We start from the raw sequence: 12901 nt of genomic DNA, 5'->3' as shown, positions 1-12901 counted from the left end.
AGTGGGTGGCATTTGAGCAGGCACCTCTTCTCTGACTTTGACCTAAAGGGTAGGCGTGAAAGGGCCCCATTTACACGAAGGCCTTGGATGCTTATTGTGGCATAGTGCCATTGTGTGGGCACTACAGGTATCCGACAGGAAGTGCACTCCTATAAGATACATGCAGCATCCACAGGGCGGTACTGTGCTGCACCTAACAGCGGCGGGGCTCCTTGCAGCTGAGGAAGGAGGAAAGAGAGGGGGGAGGAAGAGGAGACAGAGCGTTGAGGGGTGAGTGGGGTGGGTTGAATGGGGGAACAAGATATTTTCCAAGTGTCTGACATAGACTGGAGTCAATTGTCTGCGCAAAGCCGAAGTCCCGGGAGAGTGGCACTGCTGGGAGAGTTAAAACACGACTGACTGTAGGAGCCGGAAGCACATCATGAGGTCCAAGGGGATGGGAGGTTTCAGTTGGTTGCCGTCCAGGCGCAGATAGCGGAGCCGGGGCACGTTTTCTAGATCTGAGGAGAAGTCTTGGAAGGTGACCAGGGCGGTGGGGCAAATCTGAGTCCCGTTGATTTCTGCAGGGGAAGAGAGAGCATGGCATGGGTTGGAAGAGCTTATTTGATTCCAGGCGAGAGATGCTGAGAGTTTATCTACTCTACATCACACCCATCCATCCACCTGTCTATGTTGTTCAGCGAACACTTAGTGCTTAAGGGGCTTGCGAGAGATCTGCTTTGTTGTCTCTGGTGCATACCACCCCATCCCGTAGTTAAAGTAGATTGAAACAGAAGAGGGCGCTCTCACTGCACCAAAGGAAGAGGAGGGTTCCGCTGCTCCTCTCTTTACCCCTGTATCTCCTTGGGTATGTCCGTTCTCTTGGGACGAGCTAACTACGCATCTGTCTTATTGATAGAGCACATCACTGCAGTAAATAGGTGCTGATGCTACAGTGGAAATATGTATCGGTTTAGGTGCAAATGGGGGCACACTTTCTCCTTCTTTGTGGGTGCATTTTTGCACCTAGAGTATTGCACCCATCAATGGATTTTGGGTACAACTCTAAGTCCTTGTTGTTCTAACTAGCTGACTCTGGGGAGAAATTGGGTGGCAGAGGTACAATGACTCACATTTGCACCCAGGATTCATTCCATGGGTGGGAATTGTGCCCCTGGACTAGGAGGCAGGACCTCAACCTGTCTGAAAACATACCTCTCTATCAAAGGAGAGCAAGAGAGCAGAGTTGCCTGTCCTTCTGTCAGCGGGGATCTGCAAGCACTGAGCTGCACGTCACCCTAACTCTAGCCATGTGGGCATCCCAAGTCTCCTTTTGTCTACCAAAACATAGGGATCCCTGGACCACTGTTGTTGAATTCAATGTCCCAGGTGGTGGATCACCTCGCCAAGCTCCATGTGTCAAACCAACCAACAGGCTCACCCAACCTGTTAGCTCCTGCATGACATGGCTTCCCTCATGTGGCACCTCCTCCCCCTACAGATATAGCATGTTTCAGCAGTCCAGTGTGCTTGGATTTACTAAAGATCCTCTCACCTCTCCTGGCTATCCAGCTGCAAACTCCAGTCCTTCTGCCCTTCAGCCCCCACGGCTTTTACGATTCCACCAGAGGAATCTTATATCAGCCGTTGGCGTCACCAAATCATCTGAGCACACACAGGCCCAGCGGAACTCCAAAGCCAGCCTTCAAAACGTCAGCCAGGCATTGGAGATTCCACTCTGTCATTAACTCCAGCAAACAATGAGAAGTCCTTGCAACAAGTGAGCACTCCAGCAGGCCACCGAGAAGGTGTAGTCACCACCCCTCATGTTTTCTAATTGGCTATCGCAGCTGGGGACTCACTCACATCGGCCTAAGAATATTCCTGATTGGGTGATTTTCCAGGAAACAGCAAGCTATAATTCCTCCCATCCCTGTAGGTAGCTATAAAAATAGCCCAAAGTATTGCTAATCATTGCTGCCATTATGAAGCCATCACAAGAGGCAGGAAAACCCTGGAGCTAGAGAGAGCATTAGCCGTGAGTAGTTATTCTGGGGCTTATTTTCATGTCTATTTTTCTTATGTTGTGTGTGCCGTGATCCCAGGGCTCTGCTGCGATTGCAGGGTGTCTGGGGTGCTCTCAGATTGCATCTGCACTCCTAACGTCTTCTATAGTGTCTCTATCAGTGATGTGGGGCAGAGAGAAGGGTGCTATGGTGAGGTGGCCTTGGAGACAGAGGTGAATGAGTTCTGTCAGGAAGCGCCCAGAGTAATCCGTGCTTAACAAGGGAAAGGTGAGAAATACTGTGGCACTTTATGAAAGCGAGAAAAGAAATACTTTACAATGGGAAATCGGTATTGCCAACCTCAGGCTTTCAAAAATTATGATCCAGGCCCCCCAAAGTCAGAAGACTGGCTTAAAAACCAGGACATCAAAAAAATGGCTGGGTTCTTTCTGTTCGCCTTCTGTTTGCAAGCCCTTTAGGGGAGCATGTTTCAGGCTTTTCTCTGCCACCATGAGGGCTAGAAACTTGCTTTTAAAGAAAATAAAAGCAGAGATTCTCACTGAATACATGACTCCAGGAGCTGAAGACTTAGAAAAGCCACCAAATGTCCCAAGGCTCAGGATAAAATGCCGACAATTGGCAACACGGGGGAATGGAACATGGGTCTCTCTCTAACCTGCAGCATATACCTCCTTAACTAGTATAACATAGCTGTGCTGAATAACTACATCACAGATCAGTCAGCAACTTGACCCCGAATTCCCCCCCTTGTTAAAACTTGGCCCAAATTGGCCCTTATTTGGCCTTTTGGGGCTCCTGTCGGTTGCTGATGGTTCTTTAGTCCCCTGTGGGCCAGTCCAGCTACTTAAGCAAGGCCTAGATTGGGCCCTTCTGTCTCCTTGTCCTTTTTTCCCGGCACTGCTGACGTTCAGTGATGACAACTTAGTTCCACTAGGGTTCTCCACCTTGAAACTGCTTGCGCCTCGCTTAGTTTTTTGGATCAAACCCCAGTGTATTCATAAGATGGATACCCGTACTCTACTGCCGCCTCCCTTGACCACTACAGTTGCCATGTTCCACCTCAGAGGTGGCTGCTCTTCAGTGGTGGACCATTTTGGCATATAAGGGTCCAATCTAGAAGTCCTTACTCAGACAAAACTCTCATTGAAGTTAAGGGGGAGATTTTCCTAAGTAAGGACTTTGAGGTTACATCCTTCATTGTTATTATCAATGGGTTCCCCTGGTCCTTTCACTGATGTGACAGTCTATGGGCATAGCTGTCATAAACTGCCAGCCATAAAGGTATTTAGATTTTAACTACAGTTTTGGGACTACTGATTTACAGGTGTATAATCCCCTATGCTGCTCTGCTACCAAAACTCCATCAGCCCACTCTGCAGCCTGAAATATTAGGAGTTGGGCTGGTTTTTGTGTGTGTCCCTCCTCTGCATGCAGAGAATTTCTGGAAGGAGCTCTGCATTCTTGCTTCCCTGCAGATGTTTTCAACCAGGGCAGCAGGTGGTGAGAGCTCCGATAGCACAAACATCTGGGTCTGCTGGGAACAGGCCTTTGTTATTCCTACATTTGCTGTGTTTATGCATTTCGTGGCCTGGCACCTGTCCCATGAAATCGCTGTTCTTCGCCTAAATCCGTGTGAAGCTGTCTCTGATGGATTTGCAGAGGTGCTCACCAGCATAGCCCTGTTCTCCCTTTGTCCCCCTCTGCATCCCGTAGCCCTGCTAGCTTCGACACCCAGAAAGTTAAGCTGTATAGTTTCCATCTATTTTAGGTGCATATGTGAGCCCCCCACATCACTGTAGTATCTGAGCACCTCACAGTCTTTAATGCGTTTATCTCTGTGAGGTAGGGAAGTATGATCCCCATTTTACAGATGACAAGACTAAGTGAGTTGTCCAGGATCATATGGGAAAAATCTGTGGCAGAGCAGGAAATGCTGAGTAGTACTTTGGACCATCCTTTTCCTAAGCACAGGCCCTTCCACCACCTGGCCCCATGCACCCATGTAAAAGGGCCACCAACCCATTCTAAACATCAAATCGTGTTTTGAAGGGAGTGGAACCCTGTGGGTGGGTTTCACACTGAAAGAAACGATCTCCTGATGCAAAGAATTCTGTCCCCAGGGGACGTCTGCTCCCTCTAGGCCCAGCCACGGCCATGTAGGCCTGCCGACCTGCTACCCCCAACTCACTTTCAATGGAATTGTCGTTTAGGTAGAGGTGCTCCAGTTTGGGGTTGATGAAGGGCATGGTGGTGAGCTTATTATGCGCCAGTTGCAGCACCAGCAGGTTGCTGAGGTTGAAGGAGTTCTTGGGCAGCCCTTTGTCAGAAATCTGATTGTAGTTGAGCCTGAGGAAGGCCAGATTGGGGAATTCTTTGAAGTAGTCATCGGGGATGTCCTCAATGTTGTTCCTGTCTAGGAAGAGCTGGTGGACAGCACTGGGCAGCCCAGGGGGCAACTTCCGCAGGATGTTGTGGGCTAGGTTGAGCTGCATGAGGTTCTTGAGCCCCCTGAAGGTGTTTTTGTTGAAGACTCCATCACTCAGCTTGTTGTGGTGCAGGTCCAGGAGGACCAGGTGCTCCAGCTTGTTGAAAACCCCAGAGGGGATCTTGGAGATCTGATTCCTGCTCAGACGCAGCTGCTCCAGGTTGGCTGGCAGGAAGGCTGGCACCTCCTTCAGCTGGTTCTTCTCCAGGTACAGAAAGACTAGGCTGTCCATCTGCTCCATCACCCGCCGGTCCAACTTCTTGATGCGGTTATTGTCCAGGTTGACCCACCTCAGCTCCGTGGCATTCTTGAAGGACTCCTCCGGGAGGTTGTCAATGAAGTTGTTCTGGAGATAGAGATAGTGGATCCTGGGAGGGATGAGGGGCACCTTCCTCAGGTTGCGGCTGTCACAGTAGAGGGCTGAGGGGAAGTCTGGAGGACAAAAGCATTCTCTGGGACAATCCGGGAAGACGGAGGGGGGGCCCGGCGGCAGGGGCGGAGGCAGCTCTGTTGGCTCGACTGGCTCGGGAGTCGGGCGGGCGGGCTTCCGCGCAGGCTTCCGCGCAGGCTTCTGCCTCTGCCCGTTCACTTCAGAGATCAACACAAGGATGAGGAGGAGAAGCAATCTGAATGCTGCCTTCATGGTCCAGCGATTCACCTGCAGGGAGCACAACAGGGTTTGTTAAAAAGAGGCTTGTCTAGGCACTATGTATCCCCCATCACAGCTGTATCAGCCCCTCACGAACACTAACCAGTTTACCCTCACCATGCCCGCCAGGCAGGGAAGAGTAATTACCCCTCATTTCCAGACGGGGAGCCGTGGCAATGACTGATCAAGGGGCTTGCCCAAGGTCACACAGGAAGTCATAGGGTCACAGACTTTAAGACCAGAAGGAATCACCAGATAGTCTAATCTGACCTCCTGTATATCCCAGGCCACCAACACCAGCTGCACACCAACCCAACAACCAAAATGAGACCCAAGGAGCCCCCAGGAGACTAGACCATTATGTGCTGCAGGCCAAGAACCGGTAGGACCAAGGCTCACCAGTGCCCACTGCCCTGCAATGGCAGGGAAATGAAAAGTTTGTGAGAGACCTGGGAATTGAATCTAGATCTCCTGAGTCCCAGACCAGTACCTCAGCAACAAGACCATCCTCCCTTCCTCCTTACGCAGGGTCCGCTATTGTGCTGGTTAGCCAATTAGTGGGGCAGCACTGATGACAGAACAAGGAGTAATGGTTTCAAGTTGCAGTGGGGGAGGTTTAGGTTGAATACTCTGCAAACAGACAGAGGTGAAAATTGCTCCTGGAATATAAAATGGCAGGTGGGAATGGTATATCTGCACTGCAGTCAGCGCAGGTGCTACTTTGAATTACCAGCTGAGTCTCTGGCTCCATATATTTTGTGGGTCACCTTCAGACCTGCCAGTCCAGCCAACGCTACCGTAACACATCTCTGCTAGAAAAAGAGCTCAGCACAGAACCTAGCAGCACCTTTTCTTCAACTCCGGGTGCTCTGCCGTGTAAAATCATATTGGAGCCGAATGCAAACGTCTCCGTCGTTCGGGTCCATCTCTGTGCATTGTGTTTGAGTGACGTGGGACTGGGGCCCGTTCTCCTGGAGCTTCTGTTCCAAAACGAAACCGAATTTGTGACCCATTGGCATGGATGAGAATAGTGCTCCGAAGCCACATTTCCTCCCCTCCCCCCGATGTTCACTGTGCCTTCCCCTTTCAGTGTCTCCTGTCACATTACTGCTTCCAGGAGTAAACCCCAGGGAAATACATCACAGCAAAAAGCCATTGTGTGAAATGGGCCCCTAGTGAGCGGAACAGATTAATGAGCTACAGAGCCAACTGCACAAAGCGTGATTCCCATCACTCATTGCTCCACAGGTTCTGCGCACAAGCATGAGGGGCCTGATCCAGGGAGTAACAGCCTGCTCGTCCATAGATCTAGGGGGGAGCCGCAGGCCCTGGGCATCTTGCAGAGGGGGCTATAGCCTGAAAACCTGCTGCTGTACAAAGCAATGAAAAGCCACTCGGCGGGTTGCCTTTCAGAGGCATTGTCCTCGTGAGAGTTCGTGACAGTGTGCAGCGATTTAGGCCAGGCGGGGTGATGGATGGTGACGTGTGAGCCGCAGGGGGCTCGCTGCTTGGGACCAGCTCGGGTAAACACCCCCCAAATTCACACGGTTGTCTTCGCCGAACCTTTTGGGTCTGTAATACGGGACTGGGTAATCCAGGGGCATCTCACCGGAACAGACTAGAGAGAGAGAGATTAGCTGTACTGCCCAGGGAAATCTGTTCAAGACCATCTCGTTTTATGTTTTATATATATATATATATATTGTGTGTGCATCTCTGCATTAGTTCACCCTTTCTTTTCACCTCCTCCTCACCCCACTCCCTCCACCACACACACACACACAACTGTTGTGTGTTAATACGCACACACACAGCCTCCAATACATGTGTCTGAGGGGGAGGAAGGAGCCCTTATATAATGAAGTATGAAATCATAGAATCATAGAATATCAGAGTTGGAAGGGACCTCAGGAGGTCATCCAGTCCAACCCCCTGCTCAAAGCAGGACCAATCCCCAACTAAATCATCCCAGCCAGGGCTTTGTCAAGCCTGACCTTAAAAACCTCTAAGGAAGGAGATTCCACCACCTCCCTAGGTAACCCATTCCAGTGCTTCACCACCTCCTAGTGAAAAAGTTTTTCCTAATATCCAACCTAAACCTCCCCCACTGCAACTTGAGACCATTGCTCCTTGTTCTGTCATCTGCCACCACTGAGAACAGTCTAGAAAGTTTATCCCCAAACCCAGGCGGTTTAATGCTTGGTTTGTTCCCTGAAGCACGAGGCTCATCGTTCCTAGCAGGATCATCTGTGGCTTTGATCATTAGATCTACGTCTGACAAATGATGTTCTATGCCACGAGGCCCATCATAAACCAACTTCTAGTGCACGGGGTTCACTATGAACTGGTGTGTTGAGATGGGTTTGCAGTCATTTCATGTATTAAATATCTAGAGAGGAGGAAGCTAGGTAGAGGTCTCGAAGCAGCAAGCAGCACAGTGTAATCTATTTGGCAAAGGATAATGTAGCGCACAGAAGCATAGAGAGGAAGGGGAAAGTATACCCAGTGGCTAGGATGTGAATGACAGATTGAGGAATATTTTCTTGGCTTCCCTGGCCCTCCTACCACGAAAAATCCATGACAGCTTTGAACAATACTTTCACTTCAGTTTTTAAAGATATTTTAACTGCAGTGCCACCAAGTGACAGTACCGAATCCTGCACCATAGATTATATGAATCATAAAGACACATGGTCATGTGATAATTCACTTATGAGGCTACACTTCCGTCAATGAACCGTGACGGAACATTATAAGTGTCACCAAAGAGACGGACTGCATTTTCAGAACGCGCTCAGCGGAAATAGCACCGTGATGCGTCGTGTTTAGCTTTGTGGCTGTGCCAGAAGTCAATGAATCAGTCGTAAATAGACTAAATGATGATAGCAGCAGACCAGCAGCTGCTGGTGGGATGGTAAGGACGGATGGTCTTGTGTTTACATACTGGACTAGAATGGAGGAGCTCTGAGAGACAGCAGTGTGATTTCACAAGATCATAGATACGTAGGGCTGGAAGGGATCTTGAGAAATCATCAAGTCCAGTCCCCTGTGCTGTGGCAGGACCAAGCAAATCTCTAGACCATCCCTGACTGGTGCTTGTCCAACGTGTTTTTAAAAGCAAGCTTTTAGAAGTGGCTGGAATACTAGACTGGGACTCAGGAGACCTGGGTTCTATTCCTGGCTCTGCCACTGGTTTACTCCGTGACTCTTAGGGAAGTCACTTCCGTGCTCTGTGCCTCGGTTTCCCCATTGGTCGAATAGGGATGATGATACTGACCTCTTCTGTGAAGAATTTTGATAATCTACTGATGAAAAGGGCTGTAGGAGAACCGGGTATTATGATTAGGAGTTTAGTTTCCACCTCTGACACAGACTCCTTGTGTGACCATGGGCAAGTCCCTTGATCTCCGTGTAGCCCTGTTTATACAATGGGGGTTATAAGCCATCATATTTTACAAGGAGGCTGGGAGCCTGAATTCACTAATGTTTGGGAACTCCTCTGATATTATATGATGGGGCCATGTAAGCATCTAGGTAGGTAAGGAACAGTGTCAGTAATAACACTATACTTAGCACTTATATAACATTTTTCATTTGCATAGCTCTTTACAAACATTAAGCGTGCGGTTTTCAAAAGCGCTCAGCGTTGGCTCTGCTCTGCTCCACTGACTTCAATGGGAGATGAATTAGGTCAATGCCCTTTGAAAATCCCACCTGTACAATTCTCGCAGACCTGCTCCCCACCTCTAAGCAGGTGGGCACATATCAGTATATCCCCATTTTACAGATGAAGCCACTGAAACATAGCAAGGTCAAGTGACTTGGCCAAAGGTCACACAGCGGGTCATTGGCAGAGCCAAGAAGAGGCCCCAGGAGTCGCTACTCCCCACTCTTGCAGTCAGTCCATCAGACCACATTGTCTTTCTCCACCATGTCTCATCTTTTACAACTAGCATTAGCCCAGGGTGGTATCGTTAAGGTGATGTATAGAAGGGCTGAAGAGGCCCAGTGATTATGGCTGACAAGTATCAACCTATGAATAATGGTTTTGCACAGAGACATAATTGACAATGTAGACAGAGACAATGTAGGAATTTCCATCTTGGATCAGACCAGGGGTCCATCTAGCTCAGTAGCAATGAGCAGCCAGTATCATCCGCTTCAGAGGGAGAATCCCAGGCTGGGATAGAAAGAGGAGCCGGGACAAACTGATCAAATTCTCTCCCAGGCTGCCAATGGCAAGGGAAGGAGGTAGCAGCACCTAGGGAAGATCATGTGCATGAAACCAAGCGGCACAGCCTTCCTGAGCCCCAGACAGCTGGCAGGGCTGGAGGATGTGCAGCTGGGTGGAGTAGCGACCAGAGGAAGAAAGGAAATGAGATCCATTGTGCCACTCCTGCTTACCTGCCCCCTCGCAGCCCACTGTAAGTCAGATGAGGCAGCAACTTGGCTAAGCTACTGCCAGTTGTCTGGCGTGCGATCATAGGAAGAAGAGGAGGGCTTTAGAGAGGGCTGAAGGCAGAACCCCTTGTGTAAAGAAAGAATAAAGCAAGATGTGTGCTCCCCATCCTGCTCAGTGCTTTATTTCGTGCGTTCAAATGTGCAGCGCTCCCTGCCCGCACCGGGATCCCACCTCACTTGTTAACCCCAGCCCCAGCGCCGCTGCCACGCAGCCCTCGGCAGGACTTCAGGGGAGCCTTGCAGAGACAAAGCTCGGAGTCTGGGTGCTGGGGGATGTATGCACACAGACTTCATTTGCCTTTCACAACGAGCCCAGTGCGGGATGGTGCTGGCTATATGCCAACCGCGCAGACAGGGGCTGAGACAGGCCCGTCACGTTCCCCTTCGGGCTGCAGCGGGGAAATGTCAACAGCATTAGGCTAACAAGCCAGCAGCGAGGGCTCACGTGGCTGCGAAGTGGAAAGGTTTGTCAGCGCTTGTCGAGAAATGGAAAATCCCACTGGTAAACAAGCCCTTCAGCCCCTTTTCTCCGGCAAGGAAATTACTTCCCAGGCAGCCTGTTAGCTTCTTCACCTCCGCCTGACACCACCAGAGACAGCTCCCGCGACTGGCAGGATTGGCACTGCATCCTGGCCCAGGCTGAGCCTTCTGACTTAGAGAAGACGCAGCAAGAGCTGCGGGGAACATCCTCTGTGCTGGCAACCTCCACCAAGGGCTCCTGGCACATTGGACCATGGACAACTTGGCTCCCTTTGAAATACCTCTGCCCAGCTGACTGGACGCATTCCTGGGCTTCTAAATAATTGACTCTCTCCACAAAGAGATTCTGGGCTTTCCCCACCCCCTCTTTTTCCTGATTGTTTCTCTTTGCTTCCATCTGTCTCTCTTTAACCACAGAACCCTTGCGGCCCTGCTGCTTTCAATCAACGTTCTGGCAGCTCGGGGATTTCGAGAAGCTGCTGGGTATTAGGTTCACCATAGTCTGGGTAGGGGTGGGGGAGAGGGGGAAACATTGAATGCCTCAGAGAACTGACAAATTCATCACAGGGATATTGCCTACATCCGACTACCTCTGGTTTCCCCTGACCCCCACAGTACACACGCTCGTTTTTTCAACCCCATCACCCTTGTCTGAAGCTGTTTCCCAGGACTCCACTCCAAAATTCCGATCTGGATTTAAAAAAACACAAAGGCTGTAGGTGGGTGGAGTGGGGTGGGGAGGAGGGTTGGATTTGGGATTTTGGTTTAGCCCGTTATGGAGGGAGGAACCAGTTGCAAAGCTGGGATGCGTACTTCCTCCTTGTGTCTCTTCAGAGCTGGGATTTTGGTTCAGGCCTCTCTCCAATTGTCATGCTTAACTGTTGACATCATTCCATGACAATTGATTGTGATGTTATTCAAGAGTTAATGATCCCAGGGGCAGAACCCAGCAGAGAGAGAGGGAGGCATGAGGTGGGGGACAGGGCTGTCACTCAAGTGAACATACCAGAACTGGTTGAATAACACGGAACGAAGTTTCCAAATATTTTTGTGAACAAACCCAGTATGTTTGCTCTGCTCCTATCACAGCGTCATGCCAGTTGCTGGGCATGAGGGAGTGTTGGTTTATTTCTGAAATTTTTTAGGAATCCACATTTCAATACAAACAGTTATTGGCTCAGAAATTCAGCACAGAAAGCAGCATCTTCATTATTTGCTCTATGTCACAGCTGAATAAAAATGTCAGCAAGCAGAAACAATACTATCAACCTACTGTAATCCACTCCACTGTTTACTCTACTGTGCATCTATCTACTGTATGTATTTCGGATGACCAACACCCTGCTATCTGAGCTGCTACCTGGTGTCTCAGGTGACCAATCCCACACCATGAAGAGCTTAACAGTTAAACAACCCACAAGATGAAATTTGTTCACATAAACTATTCCGAAATATTAAACACCTTCATAGAAAACGGGGTCAATTTGCAAACAATTCGCAGGCACAAGAAGGAGCTACATGCACAATAAATGTTATGTGGAATGAATATTCCAGCCAGGTCTTAAAAATACCTTCCAAAAGGAAGGCATGTGACAGAAATTTGAGATGATTCAACAAATCTGAGGCCACTTCGAACTTTATAGTTGCCTCTAATATGTTTGGATGTTTAACTAAAATGTCTTTGGCCATGCTTGTGTGTTGGCTTTCCATCCACATTCATGTGATTGCATTTACTGGCTTAAATGTTAGCAAGGAAGGAATTTCAAGTCACATGCACCAGTTTTCACAAAAACCAAATACTAGATTTGCACTCCCAACTACTGGCATGCAAGTTCCTCCAGTCAGGGAGCAGTAACAATAGCAGGTGACCTTTCCGACCAATCACAAGTAGGCAAAACACCTCGCTTTCTGAATATTTATCATCAATCCCTATCAAAAAAATTAACAGTGCATTGGTTGAATAACAAGTATAGTCAAGAAACTTGCTAACTGCCTATGGGAAAGGGGTTAAATTCATTGAATAAAGTAGTTCACGTTGCCATTGAGCTGCATTCCATGGCCATTTAGACCTTCAGTGCAACAGTGGGCAAAGATGGCCCGAAACACAGTCCCCAGTCACCTGAGATGAAGCATTTGCTCCATGCAGAATAGGGTCTATGATACACAAACGAGCAGTTCTGATTCTGTCCAGTAGGAGGCAGTGATGTGCACAACCAGCTTGTTACAATAAGTGGTGCCAGGGATCATTTTCTGTTTGTTTCAGTCATAAAGTTTCTCTTTACTGCCTCTCCCTCCATTCATTGCTGCTTTGTTGAGATCCCAACTTCCTACCCCTTCTTGTGCGCCTGATGACCACCCCCCTCCCCAACCTACAACTATTTAGCATTTGTGACGAACAGACTAGGACAGAGCATGTGCTTGTCCCTTTAAAACAGAGAGGGCGACCTAAAATAAGAACAGCAAGCTCTCTCATTGGCCATCCCTTTTGTCTATCAGTTATGGCAGCTAATCAGAGTCATCCGTTGGGTTGACCAAACAGGGCTCCCAGTCAGCTGGTTTGATAACCCTAATATACACAAAACAGGGGTTTCCTTTATTCAGCTGGGCTGGAGAGCTGAAATGGCAGAATCGAGTTTATATTAAACATGCATCCGACATGCCTTTAAAGCAGTGATGGGACAAAGGAGAGTGTGGCAAGCGCTCTGACTCAGATGTCCTCAAAGTACCTTTAAAAACAGAGACCCGATGCTAAGGACCAATTCTCCTCATAGGTTTTGGAGTGAGAATTTCAACAACAGAGTATCTGTGCTGGGCTCGAGC

The 12901-nt window shown here is 49.1% G+C and overlaps 1 protein-coding gene across 1 annotated transcript; it reads right to left on the bottom strand.

Moving 5' to 3' along the window:
* Window positions 1-384: 384 nt before the first annotated feature.
* PRELP (proline and arginine rich end leucine rich repeat protein) lies at window positions 385-5134 on the bottom strand. The gene is made up of 2 exons (XM_065404263.1): window positions 4195-5134; window positions 385-560 (listed from the first exon to the last, which is right to left on the bottom strand). The coding sequence occupies exons 1-2, from the start codon at window positions 5132-5134 to the stop codon at window positions 385-387; spliced, it is 1116 nt and encodes a 371-aa protein (XP_065260335.1).
* Between the last annotated feature and the right edge of the window lie 7767 nt (window positions 5135-12901).

This window comes from Emys orbicularis, chromosome 4, assembly GCF_028017835.1.
Source record: "Emys orbicularis isolate rEmyOrb1 chromosome 4, rEmyOrb1.hap1, whole genome shotgun sequence".
NCBI classification, from domain to species: domain Eukaryota; kingdom Metazoa; phylum Chordata; order Testudines; family Emydidae; genus Emys; species Emys orbicularis.
This window is presented reverse-complemented; position numbering and strand designations above follow the sequence as displayed.

Excerpts from the sequence above, each read along its gene's own strand:
- PRELP (XM_065404263.1), bottom strand. The coding sequence starts at position 5,134 with ATGAAGGCAGCATTCAGATTGCTTCTCCTCCTCATCCTTGTGTTGATC. Across the intron at positions 561-4,194 it reads AAACGACAATTCCATTGAAA|AAATCAACGGGACTCAGATT; the intron begins GTGAGTTGGGGG and ends CTTCCCCTGCAG.